Source organism: Gopherus flavomarginatus, chromosome 14, assembly GCF_025201925.1.
Source record: "Gopherus flavomarginatus isolate rGopFla2 chromosome 14, rGopFla2.mat.asm, whole genome shotgun sequence".
In the NCBI taxonomy this organism is placed as follows: domain Eukaryota; kingdom Metazoa; phylum Chordata; order Testudines; family Testudinidae; genus Gopherus; species Gopherus flavomarginatus.
Window position 1 is genome coordinate 18,690,539 of NC_066630.1, and position 25,971 is coordinate 18,716,509.

A 25,971-nucleotide genomic window follows, 5' to 3' on the forward strand; every position below is an offset into this window, starting at 1 on the left:
GTAAGTAAAAATAGTGCAACTCTGCATGTGGGTAAGTCCTATGATGCAAGATGGCTTTTTTTTAAATGTTAGCTAAACCCGTAATATCTTTTAAAAAGTTAGTACAGACAGCACGTCTTCTGTTTGTATTTAGCACATACAGGCACAGTTTAGCCTCACTTCTAAGGCTAACACATGTTAAAACATTATTCCTTTGTAGATAAGCATTGCTAAGCTATGATTCCAAATGAAAATATGTTTTTAACACAGATGGAGTAAACCTCAGGCAGATGAGATTAAAAAGCACCCTCTCTGCCTATGCTTCAAATAAGGCGGTTTTCACAGCACATAGCAATCCTCCCCAATCTGTGTTTTTGCAGTGAAGACACAATGGGGGGGGGGGGGGGAGGAGGACAGGACTACAGTCACTGGATTCCAGCTGGCTGAGGGTAGAAGCCATTGTCACCCTCAGCAGCACGTGACCTAAGCCCACCACGAGCCATTTTTCTGAGCTCTTCACCAGAGTAGACTCGTGTACAATACAGGGACTGAACCCGGCCCTTTTGCGTCTCCACCCTCCTCTGTCTAGTTGGCCATCAAGCCACGCTAGGCTCCTTCGCTATGGGCTCCTAGCGTTCAGAGCGTCGCGTTCTCCTCCCCGCCGGCAGGGGGCGCTGCGACAGTTACAGGCAGCGGACGCTGCTTCAGTGTGAGCTGCGGGTCGTCGTCGTCGTTGTCCCGAGCGCGGCCCGGCGCTGAGGAGAGACGCGCGGAATCGCTGCCCGCCCGCTGCCTCCCCCTCGCCATGTCTGTGCCGGTGTCGGGCGCCCTGCGCAGGGAGCTGGCGGAGGCAGTGTCCGGGGCTCGGCTGCTGGTGGTGGGAGCCGGAGGGATCGGCTGCGAGCTGCTCAAGGATTTGGTGCTCACCGGCTTCAACAACATCGACGTGGTGCGGCCCGGGGCCGGAGCGAACGCCGGGCGGGGAGCGCGAACCGGGGCCGGGGAGCGGATACGGGCTTGGGGAAAGCGGATCGGAGGGAGCCGAGCCCGGCCCGCTTTGCGGGGGTGGAAGCAGCTCGCGGGGCCGCCGGCGGAGCGTGCGCCGTGCTCCCCTCCCCCCTCATTGTGTGTTTCAAACTGCTCCTACCCGCCAAAGCTGCAGGCACTAGGGAGGGGCTGCACGGGGCTGGAGGGGGAAGAGGTTGCAGTGGGTGGCAGAGGTGGGAGCTGGCTTGGCCGGGCTGAAGGGGGATGGGCTGCGTTGGGCGGATGGGGAGTAGTTCCCGCTTGTGTGAAAAGAAACCCTGACAGAAAATAAATAAAGTTCCGAGCCTGGGAACCCCCAATATCAAATCCAGTGTAACGATGGCGTGCGCTTGGCGTACTGTAGGGATTGGCTGTCCAGAAAATACTGCAGATTAAAGTGAGAGCTCTCGCTCTCTAGGAAATCTGAGAATTCACTAATCCCACCTGCATGGGAAGGCATCGCCGTCTGTCTTTCCCCCACAGGGATTGTACAGTCACATGCGAAGTAGAAGCTTCACTTTTCCGAAAGCTGGTAGACAAAAACTCATGTGGGGAATAGCATATCATGTTTGCCACTTTTCAGCTGCCCCTTAAAATCTTAGTGTTAATTTTTGCTTAATGCTTGTTGTCTTTTAGTAGAGATGTTAATATCTTGAACAGACTGCCGTTGTAGTCTGCTGGGTGACACTAAAAGGGAAATACGGGGGTGGTGAAATTGTATTTTTAGATACTGAGTTGTAAAACTGTCAGTCTTGAAAATCCAATCCTGATACTTACTTCGGGCTGTTGCTTTCACTTTTGTTTCCTGATGCTAATCTCTACACAGGAGTGTAATAGAAGGGGCAAAAGGGAAGGAAAAAAAGGACTGTTAGCACTTTGGGCAGAAAATTAATGTCTCCAAATAAACCCGGTTTTCAGCTCTTAATTCATTACTGTCATGTAATGCGTTTGTGAAGAAACTTTTTTTAAAAAGGCAAATTATAAATTTAGCAGGTCTGTTAGGCACCTGTCTTCTTATATCTATCACTGTTTTGACCTTGGCCATAAACAAAGTTTGAAAATGTGTGGAAAACACAGATTTTAAGTTTAGTTCCGATAAGTTTTGTTCATGTCCAAATGTGCTTAACAAACCAAATTAGGAGCTTTTATCTGAAATCATGTTTTGACACTTGGCAACTGGTTTCCAGACCCATGGCCATGGTTCAGCTACTAGTACATTATTCCACATGTAGTCCCATTTATTTCAGTATGTTCCAGATGGAGTTAACAGTAATATTGTATCAGTGAACCAAGCCTAGCAAAGAGAACAAAGAACAACATTTTTCTTCATTGTGAGGCATTTTTTGTGTTTTCCTCTTTGTAATTATTGGACTCTTGTTAAAAAAAATAGCAAGTATTTTGTTCCAAAGATTGTTGTCGCTGCTTTGGAAAATCAAGGGCTATAAAACAGGTAAATTTTCCACTGGCATGTTTAGTATTTTGCTTGTACCCCTGTTTTAGGACCCTGTCCAACTCTATTAGCATAAGTAGTGATTGGATCTGTTCCTTAGTTTTGTTCCCTTTACTCTTCTCTCTCTTTTTTTGACAGCAGTTTGAGGGAGTGTATCAAAATTTGACCATGAAGAAAGGGGCTGAGGAGTGGACAAGGAGAATGAGAGCAAAGCTATAATTATTGTGCAAAATAGTTTTGTTATTTTACAAAGAAATTTCTTTTGTCCAATATCAGTAAAATGAAAATGTAAAGTTTCTTAGGAATTAGGACTGTGTCAGTTTGGGCATGTTGCATATTTTGGATATTTACTGGCATATAGTTTTAATCTGTCTCATGACATGAGTAGGAATTGATGTCAGCAGGTTTGTCTAACAGAATTTTAATGTTGGACATAATTTTGAACAATCAAGTTAGGTGACGTGCTGAATATGATTTGTCCTCTATGCTGATTGCTAAGTTATGGTCAGCATTTTTGTCTAACTCAGTTTTTCAAAACTGTTCAAATGTGATCAGTTTTTGGTATGCAAACTTGCTCAATGGAACTACTAGTTTGTGTAATCCCTGTATTAGACTATAGTGAAGGCTACTGTGTCATGATGTAAACTGAAATATACTATGCTACACATTCATCTGGAAAAAGAGAAATAGAAGCTACTGCATACCTGATGTGACTGAGTTAATATTGGTTTAAGAACTTTCACTTCTGCACTTTACTAGATAAAGTGGATTTGAAAATTGAGTTCTCTTGAGATAGCATGAAGAACTGCTCTATTTTAATGTTGCATACGCTGCTTTTGATCTGTTTAGTTCGTAAATGTGAAATGGCTGCCTCTTATGTACTTACAGATTGATTTGGATACTATTGATGTCAGCAACCTGAACAGGCAGTTTTTGTTTCAAAAGAAACATGTTGGGAGGTCAAAAGCACAGGTAAGGAGAAAATTTTGAAAACTTACCCTTTTCTAAATAAAATACACATCTTTCATGTTATTAGTGGAATATTAAAATAGTTACTGTACATACTAGATCAGGGGTCAGCAACCTTTCAGAAGTGGTGTGCTGAGTCATTTATTCACTAACGTAAGGTTTCGCGTGCCAGTAATACATTGAAACATTTTTAGAAGGTCTCTTTCTTTAAGTCTATAATATATAACTAAACTATTGTTGTACGTAAAGTAAATAAAGTTTTTAAAATGTTTAAGGAGATTCATTTAAAATTAAATTAAAATGCAGAGCCCGTTGGACCGGTGGCTAGGACCAGGGCAGTGTGAGTGCCACTGAAAATCAACTCGCGTGCCGCCTTCAGCACGCATGTCATAGGTTGCCTACCCCTGTACTAGATCAATGTTGAAAATGTATGGTTCATATATAGCTTGTAATATTCTTTTCTGCTTTCTAAAATAATTGAGGGAGTAAGTATTAGTTGATATACTATTTCTTCATTTTAAAAAATTAAACCCCAGTATTAATGCATAGTGTTTGCAGATTTGTTGGATCTTGAATGTAAGGTAGAAATATTGGACTACCAATTGTTTTGTTCTTTTCCAGGTTGCCAAGGAAAGTGTGTTACAGTTTTACCCAGAAGCTAATATTATAGCTTATCATGACAGTATCATGAAGTATGTTTGTCTTAAATTTTATTTAAATACTCTTATTACTAGGAATTTCATATATGTGTATATATAGTTATTTAAAACATACAATGTTTGTTGGTAGCTTGAGGAGATTTTATAAAATTACTAAATATTTAAAAATTAGCTATAAATGTGAGGCTAGAGCAAACTGAGTGATTTGAGTTTGGGCCTGAACTTATGAATTTTCTTTTAATGATATTGATTCAAATATTTGTACCCATTTTCTCCTTTTGTCAACCGTTGTGGAAGTTTTCTGGAACAGTGTTACTCAACCTTTTTGATAGCGGGGACCAGCTTTCTGCCTCCCTAAACCGTGTCAGGGAGATCACAGGGACTGGCACTAGTCTACAGACTGGTCACTGAGAAACACTGTTCTAGAACATGGAATTCTGCTTGAGCCTCATGTACTAAATGGATAAATGTGTAATTCGAATATTTTTTAAAAGTATGTTGAGTTCTTAATAAAAATCAGAAGAACACTTTAACGTATGGAGATTAACACATTTGCATATTCTACTCTTATACCTGTGAAACTCTTAAAATCATACTTTAATCCTAGCTCTGTGTGTCAACAGTTAACATATTTAAAAATGTAGTTAACAGTTAACGTCTTTAATGTACTAGATCAATACAGTACAAAATACATCTTTCTGGAGTAATTCTAATGGTTTCATTTGTGTTTTTCCAGTTCCTTCAATACCACATTTTATGTTGTGTTAATGTTAATTGTTGGCTCACAGACGTTTAAATCTTTATAAGCTTCACTCTTTTTCTTCATTCCTAAAATTTAAAAACCATTAAATGTATTTTCCAGAATATACTTCTTTTCTCCGACCAACCCCTTTTCTCTGCCTTGAGTAAAAATGGAAGTGTTTTCTAATTGGGTTTCAAATGTTATAAACGAGTTAACAGTTAATGTTATAACATTTACTAAATCAACATCACTACAGTATTTGGTTTAGAATGTTAACATGTGAATTAAAAGATGCCATCAAATACATTTTTATAGTTCAACTTTTTGTTTTGCCTCCCTTTATTAGTTGTAAAACCCTTCAACATTTGGAAAATTTCTTTGCGTATTAAATTTGCCTCTTTCGCTATCAGACATTATTTCCCCCCTTTTTCCAGTTGAATTTATATGCACATCATGCTTTCTGTTTACAAGTTTTTTCATAGCTATTAAATGGGGACTTATTGGATATGTAGTGCATTGTGTCCCACTCTGGCTGAAAAGGTTTTTGTGAGTTATAATGGTTAATATTGGCAGAAATTTGCACAGTTCTGGAAATACTATTGGTGAGTTAACTACTGCTCCAGAATTTAAAAGGAGGATTTTCACTCGGCTTTGGATCATGGGTGTGATTTTTTTTTTTTTTTTTTTTGAAGTGGCGCTACAGAGGACATTTACCATCAGACAATAATTTTATAGACTGACTAATTGTCAGTAGTAATAGGAGAAGTAATAAATAACGGTGTTCAGTAAAAATAGTTCTTTATTTTTAACGGTGGTTGTGTATTTTGTTTGTGCATATATTGTGTTTGTATATTATTCTATTATATTCTATGTATATTATTCTAAACATTTCTAAAAGTTTGTGTGCTTAAGATCTTTGAGTAATAATACCATATCCCAGAGAGAAATTAAAACTAAATTTAGGAAAAAAACCTTCCAAAATAACTTATAACTAATAGCATTTTTAAACAAAAAAAGTCATATCTTTAAAGCCCACTGTTTTGGGCTTCTAAGTCCAGTAGGGAAGCTTGGAATAGCTCCTTTTCCAGTAGTATAGTGTTCCCATTCCTAGCCCCACAGGGTTGAGGAATATGATACTTTAAATTGGACAGAGGACAGGTGAAGTAGTTAAAGGTGAGTGGTAAACTTAGCTTATGTCTGTGCAATTTATCACATGGATATCATTTCTGCTTACATTGTTCGTATTTGTAGAATTTCTGCTGTGCCATAATAACCAAAAGCCATATAGTAAGCTGGTTTTAAAAAATTTTCTTTTCTACAGCCCTGACTATAATGTAGAATTCTTCCGGCAGTTTACATTGGTTATGAATGCTTTGGATAACAGAGGTGAGATTCCTACTTTTTTTATGGCTTTATTTCTGAGATGAAAGAAATGTGACTGGCACATATAAGGATAGAAGCTAAAAATTACAGTGATCTGATGTCAATTCTGACGTTAATGCCCTTTGCAGCCTCAGGTAAGTCACTCAGGCTCTATCTCTGTTTCGCCACCTGCAAAATGAAGATACTGCTTACCTACTTCACTAGGGCGGCTTTAACATATACTTCATGGTTGTACAGTTTGGACTTTGAAAATGAACAGTGGCGTATATGGTAAGTGCTAAGAATTAAGTGTCCCCTCTATGATAGGAAGGTCCCCTTGATGTATATACATAACTGCATTTTAGTTGGAGGTTTCTTGTTGAAAAACAGCTGTTAATATATTGTACTAATTGAAAGATTGGTGTTATGAGAGAGGCATGGTAGTGTGTATAATTAAATGAGGTAAATGCAGATATATATTATGCAGAAAACTGGTCTCCAGCCTTTCCAAAGTCAAACATTCTTTTTTAGTTAATATTCAAATTAATCCTGAATGCTTTCTCTTCTAGCTGCACGTAACCATGTGAACAGGATGTGTCTGGCTGCTGATGTTCCTCTTATAGAAAGTGGAACTGCAGGCTACCTTGGACAAGTAACAGTTATCAAAAAGGTTAGTTGGTATAACGTTTTGTTGTTGTTTGATTCGTTGATTCTTTGGATAGCATAGGCTGGATATGTCCTTTATGTTTATCAAGATATTGCTAACATTGTCACTTTTTAACGATGAATACCATAACAAAGCCATCACAGTGTGACTTACGGAAATAGTTATCTTTGCCTGAATCTATAGGGAGTGACAGAGTGTTATGAATGTCATCCTAAACCAACTCAGAAGACTTTTCCAGGCTGCACAATTCGCAACACTCCATCAGAACCTATCCACTGCATTGTGTGGGCAAAGTATTTGTTCAAGTAAGTAAACATATTTTAAGAAAATAGCTATCACACTGCACACTTATTTTCTAATTTCTAAATGTATCTCCATCGACAAAAAATTAAAATAGGCAAATTAAAAATTACTTTACAGCATTCTTTTTTCTTTTCCAAACTCCTAGCACTTTTGAGGAATGCACTGAAAACATATTGATAACTTGCCCAATCTGTTTAACATAATGATAGAACAAACTCTAAAAACAGACTGATATTCTAGTATCACAGAGAGAAACTGGCAAAAAAAATTCTTAGGCACATTGATATGAGTTGATTGGATGTGAGTTTGCCTATTGCTTCATTATAAATCATGTTTTGTGGGAATCCAATGCGCATTTGCTACCATAATTACTTCATTGGTTGAAGAAATTTGCTGTCTTTTTAGAGGCACCGGCTTATTTCAGTATAAATAAAAGGGATAGACACAGTATTGTTTGAGTTATATAAATGAGGAGGTAATTTAAGGGAAACTTGGCTTTACAGCTCATTTGTTTCCATTTAGGAAACAACGGTGCCATTTAGCTTTATATTGTCTTGCTGAAAAGAACATAATTTAATATTAGATGTTACCTGCAAGATCTCAATATGACCTCAGGACTAAATTTCTGAGCTGGAGATTTATTATTACAAACATTTTCTCTTCCTTTCATGTTGACTGATTGATAGCAGTAAAGATCGTAAGCTTTGAGGGAAATGTATTAAAGGCAGTACCCTCTCAACAGACATTTGAAAGGCAACTAATACTAACTCCCTCTGTGCCTTAATTTATTTTCAGTTATAAACTGCATTACATGATAGATGAGTCTAGCTTCCTGTTTACCCAGAACAGAGAGATGGTTTTTGATAGTTTCTTGCCTTTTGTTTCAAATATACGTTCCCAGTCAGAGGTCTTGGTGTTCTTTCAAGAGTTTAGGTCATGCAGCCTTAAAACAAAATTGCCATGAGATGAACTTTTATATTCTGGATTTTTTCTATTCATGGGAAAGATAAATAGCTCTACTGCAGGATGGGACTAGTTAATATCTCAGTCCATGTTTGCAAGAACTTTCCATTTATAATTCCATTCTTCACTTTATATCAACTCTATAGAAGTCCAGACTATGGGCATTTTGTTTTCTTGCCCTATAACTGTGTGTGACATTACCCAGGGTACAATCTGAACTGTTTAACAGCTGTGTCCCCTAAATTCTCCAGCCTGGGTGCTTTTACCCTGCTTCGCAGTGAGAGCAGTCACTCCTGGTCTGCCCCCACACAGCCTCCAGCATGTAAATTACTCCCAGCTATATTGTATGAGTGCTATGGCCAGCTGCTCTTGAATTACTCTTCAGAGCAACACCAGCAATTTCCCAGTCCCAGACTTTCCCCAAAAGTGTGCCCTCTCCTGGACAACACAAGCTCGTATAAAGTCCGTTTCATTAATAGAAAATGAAATGCACAAATCCCAAATGAAGTTTCCTGAACACTTCAAACATACTGGTTTAGATAAAATAATAAAACAAGTTTATTAATTATAGAAATAAAAATTTTAAGTAACTACAAGTAATGAGGCATAAAAGTCAGAATTGTTTACAAAGAAATAAAAGGTAAAAACGGAACTAATACCTAACTTAACAAGGTAAGTGAATTCAAAGTAAAAGGTGTCTCTCACCACATGTTCTGGCAGTCATACTGGCAGAATTCCTTTCAGGCAGGATTCCCCACTCAGTCCAAAGCTGTTTCTTTATTCCTCAGGTGTTGTGCTTGCCATAGGGAGAGAGAAAGGAACAACTTGGGGCATCTGTTTCTCATTTCTTATTCTTTTCCTCCTCTTTGAGAATCATCTCCAGCAGAGATTCAGGAGAGAGAGAGTCTGTGGGGACAGGAATCTCCAGCTGTTTCTTTACCAACATGTAAATTTCTCACTCACCCTTTTTCCTGCCAAAGAATGGCCATTTAACCAGGTGATGGTCTATTTGATTTTGTTGACACGTCTCTGAGGAACTGGTTTGTGACTGCTTCCCCAAATTTGGAATATGTCTTAGTAACGTCATTCAGTAGAATCTTATAACTTTATATACAATTTTGGCACACATTGTACTGGGATGATAATGATCAGCAAATTGAGTTTTCCAATGATACCTCTTGAGGCATACTTTGTGCAAAATTTGTCATAGTTTTGAAAAAGGAATGAATATGGGGTACTGACTGTCACACTGTGTATGGCTTACTTTTAATTAGTCTGTTCTTTTATCAAAGTATGCTCCTCTCAGAATATTTTCTGTATCATTTTTGAGGTCCAAATAAATTTGGTATATACATCACACTTCCATGCTATAGAAGCTCTGATAAATTATCCTATCGTGCAGTGGTGGGCAAACTTTGGCCCAAGGGCCACATCTGGGAAGAGAAATTGTATGGTGGGCCATGAATGCTCACAAAACTGGGGTTGCGTGTGGGAGAGGGGGTGAAGGCTCTGATTGGGAGTGCAGGCTCTGGGATGGGGCCAGAATGAGGAGTTCAGGGTGCAGGAAGGGGACTCCGGGTTAGGGCGGGGGAGGGTTCTGGGTTCTGGGTGGGGCTGGGGATGAGTAGTTTGGGGTGTAGGAGGGTGCTCTGGGTTGGAACCGAGGAGTTTGGAGGGCGGGAGGGGGATCAGAGCTGGGGCGGGGGTTGGTGCATGGGGAGAGGCTCAGAGGTGCAGGCTTACCTCAAGCTGCTCCCAGATGCAGCAGCGTGTCCCTTCTTTGGCTCCTATGCAGAGGTGCAGCCAGGCAGCTGCACGCTGCCCCGTCTGCAGACTACCGCCCCTGCAGCTCCAGTAGGAGCTGGACGGGCACCATGCCACGGCTTTTGGAAGCCTTATGGTGCGGCTCCCAACCCTGCTCTCCAGCTGGAGCGGGACAAGCCCCAGACCCTGCTCCCCAGTGGGAGCTCGGGGACTGGCTTAAAACTGCTTGCAGGCTGTAGTTTGCCCACTGCTGCTGTGGTGGCTTTTCTCAATATAAATGCTAGATTTAACACAGCTGTGATGATCAAGTAGAATAGACTGGAATTATTAAAGCATCTATCACTAATTTTTTTTATGACAGGCTTTAAAAAAACAGGTATAAGTAACTACTTACAGAACAATTATCTTATGATAATCTTGTGTTTTGTTTTTTAAATACACAGTCAGTTGTTTGGTGAAGAAGATGCTGATCAGGAAGTATCCCCTGACAGAGCTGATCCTGAAGCTGCCTGTGAGTGACATAAATCAGTAACTTCATTGTATATCAGTTATGTTAATCAAAATGTCCTATTCAGTTTTACAGCTAGTTGTATGATATTCAATTAATATTAGTCTATTAAGAGACGATCCTGAGGACTGTCTACTTTCCCTTCTCCTTTTGGATTCTCTGATAGGCCAACGGATTGCAGAGAGAAAAAACCTCTGAATAGTTCAAAGACAGGTGAATGTTCAGTTCTATTCCCTGGATAGCTTTAGTTTATCCACGGTGAAAAATATTTTGGCTCACAACTTGCTTTTTTTAAATTCAAAAACATAATCAACCTTTTATTTTATAGGGGAGCCAACAGAAGCAGAAGCCAGAGCAAGAGCATCTAATGAAGATGGTGATATTAAACGTGTTTCAACTAAGGAATGGGCTAAATCAACTGGATATGATCCAGTTAAACTTTTCACGAAGGTAGTAGTTTTGCTCCGAATATGTGTTTTTGTTTGAAGTGTGTGCATTATTATAAACTTGAGCAAAAATTTTCAACTTGGATGCTTTAAGTTAGCAGTCAAATCTAATTATTTAAGAAAAATAATAATCATGATATGACACTGAGGGCTTTTCTAAACTGCCACTTTACAGCACTGAAACTTTCTCACTCAAGGATGTGAGAAAACACCCCTCTGCCCCCGAGTCATGCAAATGTCAGTGCTGTAAAGTGGCAGTGTAGACAGTGCACCAACGCTGGGAACTACTTCTCTCGTGGGGGTGAGAGGTCTCCCAGCGCTGGTGCAGCAGCCACATAGCCATGTTAAAGCACTGCCGTGGCAGCACTTTTACGTTGGTAGCGAAGACATATCCTGACAGTAGTTCTTAGTGTAGCATTGTGGTCCTGCCTTTTCTCTGTGCTCCAGTGGTGGGACAGTTACCAGCTGCCTCTGTTGCACCAGAGTAATGACAAAATGATAGTTAAATTTACAACTGATTAAGTTATTTTTAAAAAGGAAAAATTCAAAAACTATTTTTGAGCTCTGTGGGAGCCCCTCCGACATAAGCAGATGCCAGTCTGAGTATGAGAAGGTTCTCCTTTGTGCTCTGGGTGCAACCAGTCCCAGGAGCAGGGATGTATATGCTGTTTTAGAGTCCCTCCCCAAACTCTTGTGCCTAGTGGACAGAAGTTAGGAACAGGCATGTTAAGGACTGTGATGTTAAGCAGTGCAGGCAGTTACCATGGTCCTTAGAATTAGAGAACTATTTAAGTTGACATATAGGTAAAAATGCCCTTCAGCACACGTGCCAATACTTGCAATGACTACTTCAGTGTACGTTTGTGTGGTATCACTATTCCCTTGACACTTCATGGATGGTAAAATATTTTGGGTGCTAAGCACAGCTTATTTCTATTTTACATAAAATAGTTAATGTTTTAGAAGGCAGGGATTGGGAGTAACTTTTCAGTATCTGTTTCCCCTTTGTGCCTTCTTGAAGTGAGGGGAATTGTTATATAATTATAATCACTGTGGCTGAAAGTGCTCTCTGGTAGAGAAACACAAACTCTTAATCTTAAAGTAGATTTTAAAATGAAGTAAAATAAGGTACATATCTTTACTTTACTTTTCATTTTTCATATTGTTTTATAGCTTTTCAAAGATGATATTAGATATCTGTTGACAATGGATAAACTGTGGAAAAAAAGGAAACCTCCTGTACCATTGGACTGGACCGAAGTACAGAATCAAGGTAATCTCCCACCCCCCCCCCCCCCCGTTTGTTCTTGTATGGTATACTTTAAGAATTCAACCATATAAAACTGTATGCACTTCCCATATCATTGTAACTATTTAAAAATATTGATTTTGACATTATTTAATTCTTTAAAGATTTGCTATTTCTATGGAGAATAAAAATGCATTTCTAAATTTGACTTGCATTTGCTATTTCAGGTTTTAAGTACACAATTCTGTAGTTCTCATTTTAAAAACTGTATGTCAGCAATAGCTCAGTGGTTTGAGTATTGGCCTGCTAAACCTGGGGTTGTGAGTCCAATTCTTGAGGGGGCCATTTAGGGTTCTGGGGCAAAAATCTGTCTAGGGATTGGTCCTGCTTTGAGAACGGGGCTGGACTAGATGACCTCCTGAGGTCTCTCTCAACCCTGATATTCTATGATTCAGGTGAAGCCTCATATCATACACTGATATCCTCAGCTGTAACAATCAAGTGTTGTGTATACTTCATTCTTGACAATAAAAATGGCTCATACTGAGATTGTCTTCGGACTCCCTTCTGTGTTTGTTTTAGTTACAGCAGTTTTGAGTTTTCAGCTTTCTTACTGATGAGAATATATACAATTTAGCTATTGAAAATGCAGAAGTAAGTGCAGATTTGTTATATACTATTTCAGTCACTCTAGTTTGTGGTTTATAATTGCATGTTTTCTAAATGGAGTACAATTTTACTAAAATTGGCAAATCTGATGTCTTTAAGAAGACTTCTGTGAAATTCCTAAATATTTGTAATCTAAATTTTTTTTCTTTCATTTTGAAGAGAAAAACATGTCTGATCAACAGAATGACTCCTCTTTAGGCCTGAAAGACCAACAGGTTCTAGATGTCAAGAGCTATGCACGTCTGTTTTCAAAGAGTGTTGAAACTCTGAGAGTTCACCTAGCTGAGAAGGGTGATGGAGCTGAGCTTATATGGGATAAGGTTAGTTCAAAAGATGTATAAGAACTGATCATATGCTAAGTAAACATGCTAATCAATTATTAAAGGCTAAATTTGATTGTAGAGCAGCACTTCTAGGAACAAAAAATAGATCTGGCTACTCGTGTGAATGACTATTTGTACTTAGCCTTTAACAGAAATGTACAACAATAGTTAAAACAGTCTGACAGATAAAATTGTACAGTGCAGTTAATTCCATAATAAAGTACTTATATTTGGAGGAGTGCAGGGCTGCTGTCCACTTTACCCATCTGGCCTGCAGCCAACGCGCTGGTGGGACCTTGCCCCCTCCCTCCTGAATGGAGAGGCAGATATAAAAGAGCAACGGATTTACCCATGGTCACACATTAAGCAGAAGGATCAAGTATTTGGAAGTAAAATTTGACACATCTGCTAGAGCAATGTGGAGCAGTTTTGCCACTTCCAGTTGTGGCTTTTAAATAATTTTACTTTGTTAGTCAGAAGAGAGATATGGTAATACCTTTTATTGGACCAACTTCTGTTGGTGTAAGGGGCAAGCTTTCAAGCTTCTACCAAGCTTGTCCCATCTGCCAACAGAAGTTGGTTTAGTAAAATATATTACCTTACCCACCTTGTGTGTCTCATATCTTGGGGCCAACACGGCAACAACAGCACTTGAAACAGCAATGGCAGATACTGAATTTATTAGTCATATCCATTTAATTCCTCACCAATATAGGCCCTTACATAGAGATATAAAGATGGAGCCAATTATTGTGTAAAGCTAGTGCAAAACTCTAACCATAGACATCTGATATATTATGAAACTATAGAAGAGTTGATCTGGCTATTGTCTGAACATCAGAAATAATGTGATCTTGTCTGTGAGCTGTGGCTATCTGAGTAGAAATGAACAGTGGAGAGTTTCTTTTTAAAATGACACTACACTTAAGCCAGACAATGGCTCCCACTGCTTAAATCAGAAAAGGCCGGAGGCAGGTTCATGTCAGGTCAGTGTGGGGATGTTAACCATCCTCCCCAGGTGACCAGAAGAAAGGCGGGACTACTTATGTCCATGCAGATTGGTCTAGACAAGGGGGATTTATTTATTTTTTGGCCTTCCCCAAAGCTGGTTGGAGGCTTTGTTGGGGGACAAAAAATGTTAGCGGGGATTAGGTTGTGATGTTGCAACTTGGTATGTAAGCTTGGAGTGGTTGTCTTATGCAAGTACTCCATAGGGAAGGGATGCAGTGATCAGATAAAATTGTTACAGGACTTAAAGGAGGTACTCCTTAAAGGAGCGGAAACAGGGGCAGGGGTTCAGGACTCTTGACTGGTACAGCACAAATCTATTGCGCTCTTATAGCCCCCCACTCTCTATTCGGGAGGAGGGGGCAAGATCCTAGCAGTGGGTTTGCTGTGGGCCAGGATAGGTAAGTGGGAATGTGGACGGCAGCCCTGTACCCGCCAGGTATATGTACTTGATTTTGGAATTACCTGCACTATACAATTTTATCTGCCAGGTACTTCCAGACATTTAGGAATAAAATTGCAGCCTAATTAAACCACATCCAGTGTCTCATGTCCTCTTTTTGGACAATAGTCTTTCTGCAGTAAACTTGTATAGTAAAAGATCTGGATTGTTGTACTGCCATTTCTGGAAAAAAAATATGGTTGGAACAAAAAGCTGTCAATAGAAACAACATATAAGAAGAGTCAAATTTCAGACTTAATTATCATTGAATCCAATATTATACAAAAAGACCAAAAAAAGATATTATCTCACTCACCTTGTCTCTCTAATATCCTGGGTCTGACATAGCTACAACTACACAGCATTCAATAAAACACAGATTTAAAAAAAAAAAAAGCAGTTAAGATGTCAAATTAGTAATAGATAATATAAAGTCTTAATTGAAAATACACTTTTTTAAAAAAAATCCCACTAAAGTGCTAATCCTGCAAGCTACTATGCATCAGCATACCATCAGGATCTTCACTTAAACGCCATAAGTTCAAGACTGTTTGTTTTTCTTCATAGTTGAAAACATCCAACACCAAATACAGGAAAATGCTTTATGCTGTATTTTAGAGTCTTTCCATTTTGGCAGTTATTTGATAAAAGTAGAATCCTGAACTCTGTGATTTGGCTTTGACGTGAAGGAGAAAGATACCTTTATTTTTTCATGAGATGCCAGTGTAGTAGAGGAGTGGTCACAGATCTGGGAATTAGGAGGTTCTGAATTCTAATCCTGGCTCTGTCACTGACCTGCTTTGTAGCCTGGGCAAGTCACCTCACGTGCCCTTTCTCAGTTTTCCTATCTGTTTTTGGAGATAAGACATTCACCTGCTTTAAGGGATGCTGTGAGGATTAGTGTTTAGAACAGGAGTAGGCAACCTATGGCACGGGTGCCGAAGGCAGCACGCGAGCTGATTTTCAGTGGCACTCACACTGCCCGGGTCCTGGCCTCTAGTCCGGGGGGCTCTGCATTTTAATTTAATTTTTAAATGAAGCTTCTTAAACATTTTAAAAACCCTATTTACTTTACATACAACAATAGTTTAGTTATATATTATAGACTTAGAAAGAGACCTTCTGAAAATGTATTACTGGCACGCGAAACCTTAAATTAGAGTGAATAAATGAAGACTTGGCACACCACTTCAGGGGTCGGCAACCTTTCAGGTCTAGAATTTGCTTTGAACATTTAAAGCATTATGTAAATACATTTACAAAATGAAAATACTTAGTATTTATATTTGTTTAAAGTACCACGCTGCCTAAAAGTTGAAACAATACTATCTGAAAGAAGAAATGCATCAATTTGAATTACTGAGTATTGTACAAGATCTCTCAAATTGTATTTATGTAATAGGCTTTTGCAAATGTTTCTTCCAATTTAAAATCTATTCTAAAATGTTTTGTTAAACTTGTTGGCAGGATGACCCATCTGCAATGGATTTTGTTACTTCTGCTGCAAACCTCAGGATGCACATTTTCAGCATGAATATGAAGAGCAGATTTGATATCAAGTGTAAGAATAAAATTAATAATGACTTCATTAAAAGAAGTATTTTTCTCTAGCACTCTTCAAAAGGTTTATGCACTGGAAAAAATTACCTACTTCTGCTTTTTTGCAGCAATGGCAGGAAATATAATCCCTGCTATAGCTACAACTAATGCAGTGATAGCTGGTTTGATAGTGCTGGAGGGTTTGAAGATTTTATCAGGAAAAATAGAGCATTGTAGAACGGTAAGTGAGATAACATTTTTGCTTTTGTTTTTAAGTTATTCATTATATATTTGACCATAATTTTTTACCCTCTTCTTCCTCAAAGATTTTTCTGAACAAACAACCAAACCCAAGAAAGAAGCTACTTGTTCCTTGTTCCTTGGATCCTCCAAATCCCAATTGCTATGTGTGTGCAAGTAAACCAGAAGTTACAGTGAAACTTAATGTACACAAGGTTACTGTGTTGACATTACAGGATAAGGTAAAGACTCTGAAACCTTGAATGTCATTTTTTACTTAGCCTTTGCATTTTTTTTATTTAAATTTAAATCTGAGGTTAAGTACACTTATTATACTACAAAATGTTGATATTTGAACCTTTTTTATTAAGGTATGTTGAGGTTAGCAATTATGGTACTAAGAGGAGAAAGGGGAACACAAACTGATTAGATATACTTTTTAATTTGCATTTCAAACTCTAAGAGAAGTCTACAGACAAATGTCAGTTTCAGAAATTAATTTTGTTAAGAAATAGAAAATGAAAAAGAATTCCCTACCTGTATTGCTAGTAATACCTCAGATTATTAAAACTGACTTGTTAAATCCTACCACAAAAAGCTGCTTATGCAATACTGTCATTGTATAAGGAACGTTTGAATTTTGTAAATTTTCAGTGAAAGTAATAAAATCCATTATAACATCCTGTCTCTTGTTGAGTATCTCAAAATTAGATTTTAAAAAAACCTACTTGAACACCTAAAATAGATGGCCCCAGTTACATACTGTCGACATTTTTTGTATTGACTGAGTCTTTGAGATTCCAGTTATGGTGGGGGAATTTAATTTGATCAAATGAATAAGATATATGTTTAATAGGCTTTAAATGCAAATGCCTCAAGAAGAAATTATTGGTCTTAAAATAGAGTTTTCAATATTTGTCATTTTTATCCTTTCAGATAGTGAAAGAAAAATTTGCTATGGTAGCACCAGATGTACAGATAGATGATGGAAAAGGGACTATTCTCATATCTTCAGAGGAAGGAGAAACAGAAGGTATATCCATACTAAGATTCTGGTTTGTTTGAAACTGCATTAAGTCCAGATGGCTTAGTATAGTGTTGCTTTAACCTTTTTATTAGTAATCCTGTGTATAAAACAAAAACCTCCCCAGAAGTTATGCACAAATGTATTAAAAGATATTAAGGGTTAAGTTGGATGCAGAGCAATCAGGAAACGGAATCAAAATGTTTCTCAGTTCCTTTATTCTGTTTTGCCAAGGTATTGGAAAGATCATAAGGGTTATAGCATGTATATGAAAATGGGACGAAAATGAATGAGAAGGCTGAATCTTCTGGCTTTATGCTTTAAACGCTACCTGTACAACTGTAATGTATATTTGTGCCTTTTTAAATTATTTTATAATATAGGTATAATTTTATTTAAAGAAATCAAATGTACTTTACCCGTCTCATTTTTACAGCGAATTACTGGTTTTAAAAAGCAAACTAATATTCTGTGAAGTACTAGTACTAATTCTAGTTCTTACCAGAATTTTTGTAAAAATAAATTCTGTACAATATTTCACTATTTTCATAGCAAATAACCACAGGAAGCTATCAGAATTTGGAATTCGGAATGGCACTCGGCTACAAGCAGATGATTTCCTGCAGGACTATACGCTGTTAATCAATGTGCTTCATAGGTAAGGATTTTGGAACATTTGTTTTCTTACATGTAATGTATATTCTATAGAATTGTTCTAAGGAGAATTTTAAACACACAAGTTTAAAACATTAAGTGACTAACATATGAAGACTTTTGGAACATTTGTCTTACTGTTGGATTGAAATAATTGACAGTTTTACTGCAAGAATAGGAACTTGGAAAGATCTTAATTTAATTAAACAATTTTATGATACACAAACAAGAATACAATGTATGTGTAAAATAAATACAGTTAGTGGATCTCAAAGGAGAAAAGAGGTATTGCTTTCTGGACTATCGTATCAAAAACTACTAACTAAATGGAAGATTGATTGACTACTTAACTACCTGTGATCAGAATAAGGGGTTGCATATTTGGTGCTCAAAATCAGTAGTCATTTGAAAATCTTGGCTTGTTTTTTTTATCTGTATAGAATGCTTCTAGAACTAAGGTAAACATAATTATGTGGTGGGGAAGCTGAGTAAATTATTTACATTCTTATAAAATAGATTCATTCATTCGGCATTTGTGATGAACACAGAAAATGGGCATTTAAATTGAAGGAAACTGAGAGGAAAAAAGTTCAAATGACAGTTTCCCTCAGTGTTGTTATTTGAAGAGGCATTCCCAAACAGGCCATTGAAGCAAGGTGTGTATGTGAATACAAAAAGCATATCAGTCAGGAGGGAGCGTGAACAGCTTTTCCGTTTATTATCATTCTGATAATTACATGTTGCTCTCTTAGTAATGGAGTCGTATGTGGTTTTGTTTATGAAAAGACCAGTGTGGATGCTTACGTGTTTGATTAAAAGCCTATGGGTTTTTCCACAGTGAAGATCTAGAAAAAGATGTAGAATTTGAAGTTGTTGGAGACGGTCCTGAAAAAGTTGGCCCCAAACCATCAGAACCTATTTCTAAGAACATTACCAATGGTAGTGATGATGGAGCACAGCCATCAACTTCAACAGGTAAAGAATACTTATGCAATTGAATTAAATGCTCCTTTTACTAGAAACCTACCTGTTTGATTGTGCACTACAATTAAAACATAAGTGTCCTTTACATGATGACTTAAAGCTAAGTCAGTGTTTCTAATGTGAAATGGCAGTGGGGCCCAAGATACCTATTATGAAGGCACCTTATGTGTATATAACATATAAATAGTAAAAAATGAAACTTTGAGACTATCATTAAAAATGTTATTTTATCTTTAAATGTAAACTTTTAAAAATCTAAACTACTTGAATAGTTTTTCTTATAAGGAAGATGTTTAACGGCAAAGGATTTTGCAGACAGGACAGTTAAAGGACTAGAGTGTCATTTTCAATGATTGTATAAAATAGACTCATCATGTCGTCATGCTGTATGTTGGTGAATAAATAAAATTATTTTTATGAACTCACACAAAGCAAACACTACTTCTGTTGCACTTTTGAACTAGTTGATGCTGGTGGTAGTTTGATCAAAAAAATCAATTGTATGGCTAGATATACACACACACTAATAATATCTAGCTCTTAAATTTTACTAAATTTTTAAATTTTCATCAGCAGATCTCAAAGCAGTTGTATTGTCCCCATTTTACAGATGGGGAAACTGAGGCACTGGGAGGGATGTGATTTGCCCAACGTCAGCCATTAGGACAGTACCAGGGTTGGGTATAAAACCAAGTCCAGTGCTCTGGGCACTATGACACACTGCATCCTTTTTCTGACTCTAAGCATTGCGCGGTGAAAGAAGTATGTGCTAACCAGAAAAAATATCCATATCTTCTCCTGCAGTTTTAGAATGTCTGTCTGTCTGTCTGTAGGTATCCTAAATAGTTTAAGAAATAACTCAAATGGATATGAGACTCTAAAATTTGAGTTAAGATATTTGAAACTTTTTACTATGCACTTAGAGGTGTCACAGAAGCACAGATTATATGAAACTGAAAACTTGTTTTGTGTAGAAATTATTATACGTGTATTCTGTTTTATAGTTTTTTGGGAAGTTCATGTGACTTTCGTGGTTCTACCCAAAATATATGTGCAAAAAAGTGATCACTTTCCCATGCCACTTAATGTATTACTTTTTCTAAATTAAGAATAAGCATTAGAACATGGTCAGAATTATTTCAAATTTAGATAGAGGCAATTTTTATAAATATGTCGAAAAAAGTTTCTACAGTATATTCATATAGAAAACAAGGTTCTTAAAAGTTAAATCTTCTTTTCTAATGTATCCTTTCTGTTCTCTTTACATTTTCCATTGTCATCTTTTAGCTCTTTGTGCACACAGCTTCCCGTCTATTCTTTTTCTCTATTCCTGGTTCTTTATCACTCTTATGGAATATGATTGTTAGTAAAAGTTCTAGTTTATTCACTACGAGTAAAAGTTGAAGATGGACCGGGACTCAAGTGTGCAATTATTCTTGACTTAAAACACCTGCACATAGGGCATATGTACATTTCATACTGACTTTGCACGTGCACAGAGATCTTGCCAGTTAACCCTTATCCCAACAAAAAAGTATTGGACATTCAAGGGTCAGAATGGTTTATCAAAAAACAATCTCTGCATTTTTGGCATTGAAAGTATTTTTCTATTTTTGTGCTAAATGAAATAGTCAGTTTTTAGAGTATACCAATTGATATTTTTTTTTAGCTCCAGATCAAGATGATGTATTGATTGTTGACTCTGATGATGAAGGTCCTTCGAGCAATACTGATGAAGATATGGAAAATAAAAACCGCAAGAGAAAACTAGAAGATAGAGAGCATGTCAGTACAAAGAGAATGCGTACAGACCAGACAGAAGAGCAAGATGACATAATAGCACTAGACTGAGTGCAAATACCCAATGATAGAACGATATAGATAATGTAATACAATAAGATATTACTTTGGGGTGTGTTAAATGTCCAGAACTAGACTATTTTTATGGCCTTTGTTCCCAGGGAGAATCACACCACTGGCTTACAGAATTTGTGTCCATTCCTCTTGATGGTAAATCACTCATTTCAATAGAATCTTAGAAGTTTTCCAATATTCTATATTAAATGTAGTAGAAACTTAGTTTATAAATACTTAAACATAAGTATTTGTTTAAACAGTCATGAAAACAAAGCATGTTATTTTTATGTAAATACGTTTAGATATAATTCATTAGAACAAAAAACTACTCTTGTTTAGTAAAGGGTCATCATTTGAAACCCAGATTTATAAATATTAGATTTTTATTTTCGTTAGACAAAAAATATTTTTAGCCTAGATCTAACCATTTTTCACACCCTCAACTAATTTGAGATAGCAGATTCTTTAAAAACGGAAATAAGAAGTGCTGTGTTTAAACTCTCTGATCTTAAACATCAGCTGGCACTGTGTACATTACTGTAAAACAATGTTAATTTACTCAAGTTTTTCAGCACGTACTGCCTGGTATGTCAATGTAAGAAGCAAATTTTGTGTATTGTTACAGTTTCAGGTTATTTATATTTGCTGTTTTGTAAGACTCAAATACTATTACTATACTGTACATCTCATGGACCAAATAAACGACATCTGAAATACTTGCTATATCTGCTTGCACAGTCCAAGTTTGTGTGGAATTCTAGGATATTTTTTAGTGTATACAGTCTTCAGAAATTAATACTGTACTATTTTCATTTTTTAAACATAATCTCATAGTATAGAACTTAAAAATAATTTGTTTGAGGTAGAAGGGGAATTTTTTTAATAACCTTTTTCCCAATTTATTGGCCTATTCAATGTGGGCATTTAAGCCACCTTTTTCCAGGTTGTAATCTCCAATGAATATTACCATTTAATGGCTTTGGAAAGGGCTGGCACTGGTCTTCATGTGGTTCATTAGATTACATTAAAACTACTGTTATGGATTTCTTTCTAACAAGAAGTTCAGTAGTTCAGTTTGGGATCCAAAAAGTCTTACCACGTTATAGGTGAAACTGTTATATCGAACTTACTTTGATTAACCAGAGGGTGCAGTCCCGCATCCCCCCCCGAGCACCCCTTTACCACGTTATATCTGAATTCACGTTATATCGAGGTAGAGGTGTATTTGAAAAATTACTGGGTGGTAAATGTGTAAGTTTTGGAACAATATTTTTAAAGTATTAATTTTTCATTTTAGTAGCGCCCAAAGTTTGCAATATGTCTGCAACATATTTCAACTTGAGATCAAGATTTTGCACCTAAATCAGGATTACTGCTATTTTACCAAAGTTATTTTCAAAATGGAAGACCACTAATTGTACTGAACCAACACTGCTTGCTTTAGTATGACTAGTGTTAGCCCTACAGAGCCAGTAAAACTGACAAGATGAGTTCTATTATTATGGCTTGCACACCAACCGAATTTTAAATGAAATTCTCAACAGAATCTATTGGTGATGATGTGCAGTACAGAAATAACCCTACTTAGTGTTCAGATTCCTGGAAGAGGGTCCGGGCTGTGGCATCTACATAAGCTACTTTTTCAACTGTAAACAAAGCAAACGATACAGATGCCAACAAGACAAAAAGTACAGGATTCCACAATTGTATATTTAGTCATCTTTCATACTGTAATTTTGGTTTTGCAATTCAAATATCTAAATATGAAATTCCAGGTCTAGATGCTTAGTCTTTCTCTTTTGTTGACAGGGCAGGACTGGACTTGATGTCAAGTTGAAAATGAAGACATGTTCCAAAAGTGTTTTTAATCATGCCAAAGTAGCATCAATTTGAAAAGAGAAAAGAAATTTTGACAGAGGACTAATGTTCTTGATATTTTGCTTCTATAGCTTTCTCTGTGTGTGGGGAATTCAGGTACAAAAGTTTGGATAATGTGTCTCTTCAGCCCTTCTTAAAAAGAATCTATAGACTGTCATGAATACATGTTCAGATGTAAATCTTCCTTTACTCAACTGTTCAGTACTTCCAGAAAATTAAGGCAAATGCACTTTTTCTTTGCAAGGTTTGTGTACGTGTTTTAAAAGAAACTTTATGGCTTCATTACTACTGCTTGTGATCCATATATTACAGCTTTGCTGTCATGCCACAATCAGAACCTCATGCATCTAGGCTAACAGCGTGTATCCAAGATGCTGTAAGCTTGTCTCATATTTTACATAAATGCTTGCTAGCAATGACTGGTATGCAAGACCTTAGAGAAATATCTACCATTTATATCCATCAGGGAAAGCTGCAGTTTTGATTAACTTTCTGATATCAAGTTTACTCATGTTGAGGATTGCTTTTCATCTCTTGGAATTTTAATTAGGTATGAGCCAAATGGCTAAGATTTTCCTCTAAACAACATAAGCAACTTTGCAACAGGATTTTCTCGCAGAATGGAACTTTGAGGTCATGGCTCTCAATCCTCTGCTCTAACAATTAGATTTACTTTCTTGAGGGACTTTTTATCACCACTATTCATTTTGTTCCATTGTCAAGGAATGTTCAAAGGCATCAGTCTCACAGATTGGAAGGCTGAGGGGAGACAAGAAAATGGAGGGGGAGGAGAACTCAAACCCTCATTCTATGCTTCATGGGTCACTAGTCCCAAACGCTTAGGTGTTCTGTCTGCTGTACAGTACTGAAATGCTGTATTTTGTATTACAGCGGTTTCCCAAAGTTGGTGGGGAATACTCCGCTTGGTGTTGCACATTGCCACCTGCCTTGCCAGCTTGTTCTGTCCCTTGAATAAACCACTATAAAACCAGATTCCAGAAATCTGCAGTAGGGAGCTAAAATGTAGTAGTAGTTGGCCCTAAACTTTGAATCGTAAGAGTTAAGAGCCTGGCATTTGTGTATGTGGTAAATATTTTACCTGTCTGTGAATGTGTGGTTTTTCTTTACTGCTTAGAAGCAACATATACCCTCATTTAACTAAATTATTAGATGTGAAAACCTATATGTGAACAATTCAGTTAAAATCTTGTATTTGCTGAGTGAAGTTTCCATTTAACCGTTGCATCACTGTCTGATTTACAACTTGAAATCTAGCCTAAATTTAACACTGCTCATTCAAAAAAAACCACCAGTGTTTTTAGGAGTTGAGCTCTTCTTTTGGGTAATCAATACTTAGGTGACTAAACAAGTTCTGAGACTTTTCTTTCTTTTAAAATTTTTTAAAAAGGGAGTTATAAAAATACTGCCCTTAAATAGGCTGTTTCTTGAAGTCACCTATTTCTACAGATGTGCTGTTCATTTAGTGCTGGCTATTCTCATGGGTCCTTTATTAAGTTCAGCAATACTTGATGAAACCCTAAATATGCAAACTGGCTCTGAGAGCAAATGAAAGTCTAAATTTCAGAATGATGGAAGTGTGGATCGCCTTATTTTGGCTATCATCACCATATTACAGTAGGAGTTTTTTCACCTAAACTTTATCTTGCTTCTGACAGCTGTAGATTTTTTTTAATTAACAGAAAACTGAACAAAGAATTTCTGAAATTTCCCATATTCAGCTATGACAATTTCAGTTGTTAAACTCTTCTTCTGTACAGGTGCTTTTAAAAAGTAAGAAAATATACTCAAGAGAAGATTAGGCCTAATAGTTAAAACACAAGAGGCAGAGTCAAGAGATTAAGTTCTTTCACAGTTTCTCACTTGAGTTACTGTATGATGCTAAGTAAGGCCTTGTCTCCGTTAGAGATTTTTGCAGCAGTATAATTGCTTCAGTGTGGTTACACCAGTGCAAACTGCTAATTGTACTGATGTAAAGCAGTTCTTGTGTTGGTGCAACTTGCTGTAGATATTTATTACATTGATGCCATTTTACCTAATGTAGTTACTTTGGAAAGTAGCCACAAAGCCTGTAAAAGAGGGTTAGTAGTTAATGCTTGTTACTTTATGGGCATGTTCAGAAGCCTAATTATCTATTTGGGGTGCTGGAATGAAAAGCAGTGTACAAATACAGTGAAGTATTTACCATAATTAAATATGAACATATGCATTTGCTTCCACCGTAGACATCCTTACTAAACTGGGTAATGGAAACTAGTATGAAATTAAAATGGAAGCTCACGCTCCTTTGTTCTGTGGACTGTTTTATGGGAAGAGATTCTTGTGGACTCTCTCTCCCTTCCCAACCATGCACTTAAGGAACTACTTGGCTCTGAAAATGTTTTGTGGTGGACTAACCAGCCCCTCCACAGAACTGTCAAAATGAGACTTTTTTCCTGTCCCCTTCAGCCGGGAGAAAGTCTAAGTTGAGCAACTGACAACAATTCACTGGCTTGTTTCCTGAAAAATATGCTTTGAAACTGGTGTTGCTAATTTACTACTTGTAGTAGTTCCAGCTGATACCTTAATTTTGTTCTGTGACAATTATGAGCCATCCAGAGACATAAATGAACTCCTGGTCAATGCCTATTGACTTTCACAGCAGCCAAGTAGCATCTAATTTACAATTTCAAATTGTGATCCTTACAGTAAGGCATATTGCCAACCACTTCTTGGATCCTGTAAGCCAAGCAGATTTAGGCTCTGTCAGCAGTATAATGACACCGTCAGTATTGCCCTATCTCAAACATTCAAATGTGAATCAGGCCACAAAATCATAAGACTGGCTTAAAATCATGTTGTTTTTTTGAAAAAAAAATTATAAACTCTGGGTTCTTTTTCTTTGCCTTTTTTGTTTGGGGTTTTTTTTGCAGGGGAGAGGAGTGAGTTGAGCCTTTTGGGTACACACTGGTTTACATTTTCAACGTTTGTTCTGCAACTTTGAAAGCTGAGTACTTAGGGTTTTTTTTTTAATGGTGCTGTGATTCTTATGTAACCCTTTGATTTCAGGACCTGGTGCTTTAAGAAAAACAAGACATACTGCAAGAGTCAGTAACACTTATTTATCATTCGTATAGCATCAGCAATGTATTAGGGTCTGTATGGACAGCTGAGAAGATGTGGTCCGTGTCCAAAGAGCCTACAATCTAAGCAGATTGACATACAACAGAGGGGAATGGCATGCACCTAACAGTGAAGTGGTAGAATGG

General features: G+C 37.3%; 1 protein-coding gene across 1 annotated transcript; it reads left to right on the forward strand.

Moving 5' to 3' along the window:
• Positions 1-693: 693 nt before the first annotated feature.
• Positions 694-21,550, forward strand: UBA2 (ubiquitin like modifier activating enzyme 2). Its single transcript, XM_050922821.1, has 17 exons — positions 694-928; positions 3,344-3,427; positions 4,046-4,116; positions 6,147-6,211; positions 6,757-6,857; positions 7,038-7,159; positions 10,328-10,395; positions 10,721-10,842; positions 12,012-12,111; positions 12,916-13,076; positions 15,997-16,090; positions 16,197-16,309; positions 16,395-16,550; positions 17,245-17,341; positions 17,885-17,990; positions 18,825-18,961; positions 20,640-21,550. The coding sequence occupies exons 1-17, from the start codon at positions 785-787 to the stop codon at positions 20,819-20,821; spliced, it is 1,923 nt and encodes a 640-aa protein (XP_050778778.1). The 5' UTR covers positions 694-784; the 3' UTR covers positions 20,822-21,550.
• The last annotated feature ends 4,421 nt before the right edge of the window (positions 21,551-25,971 follow it).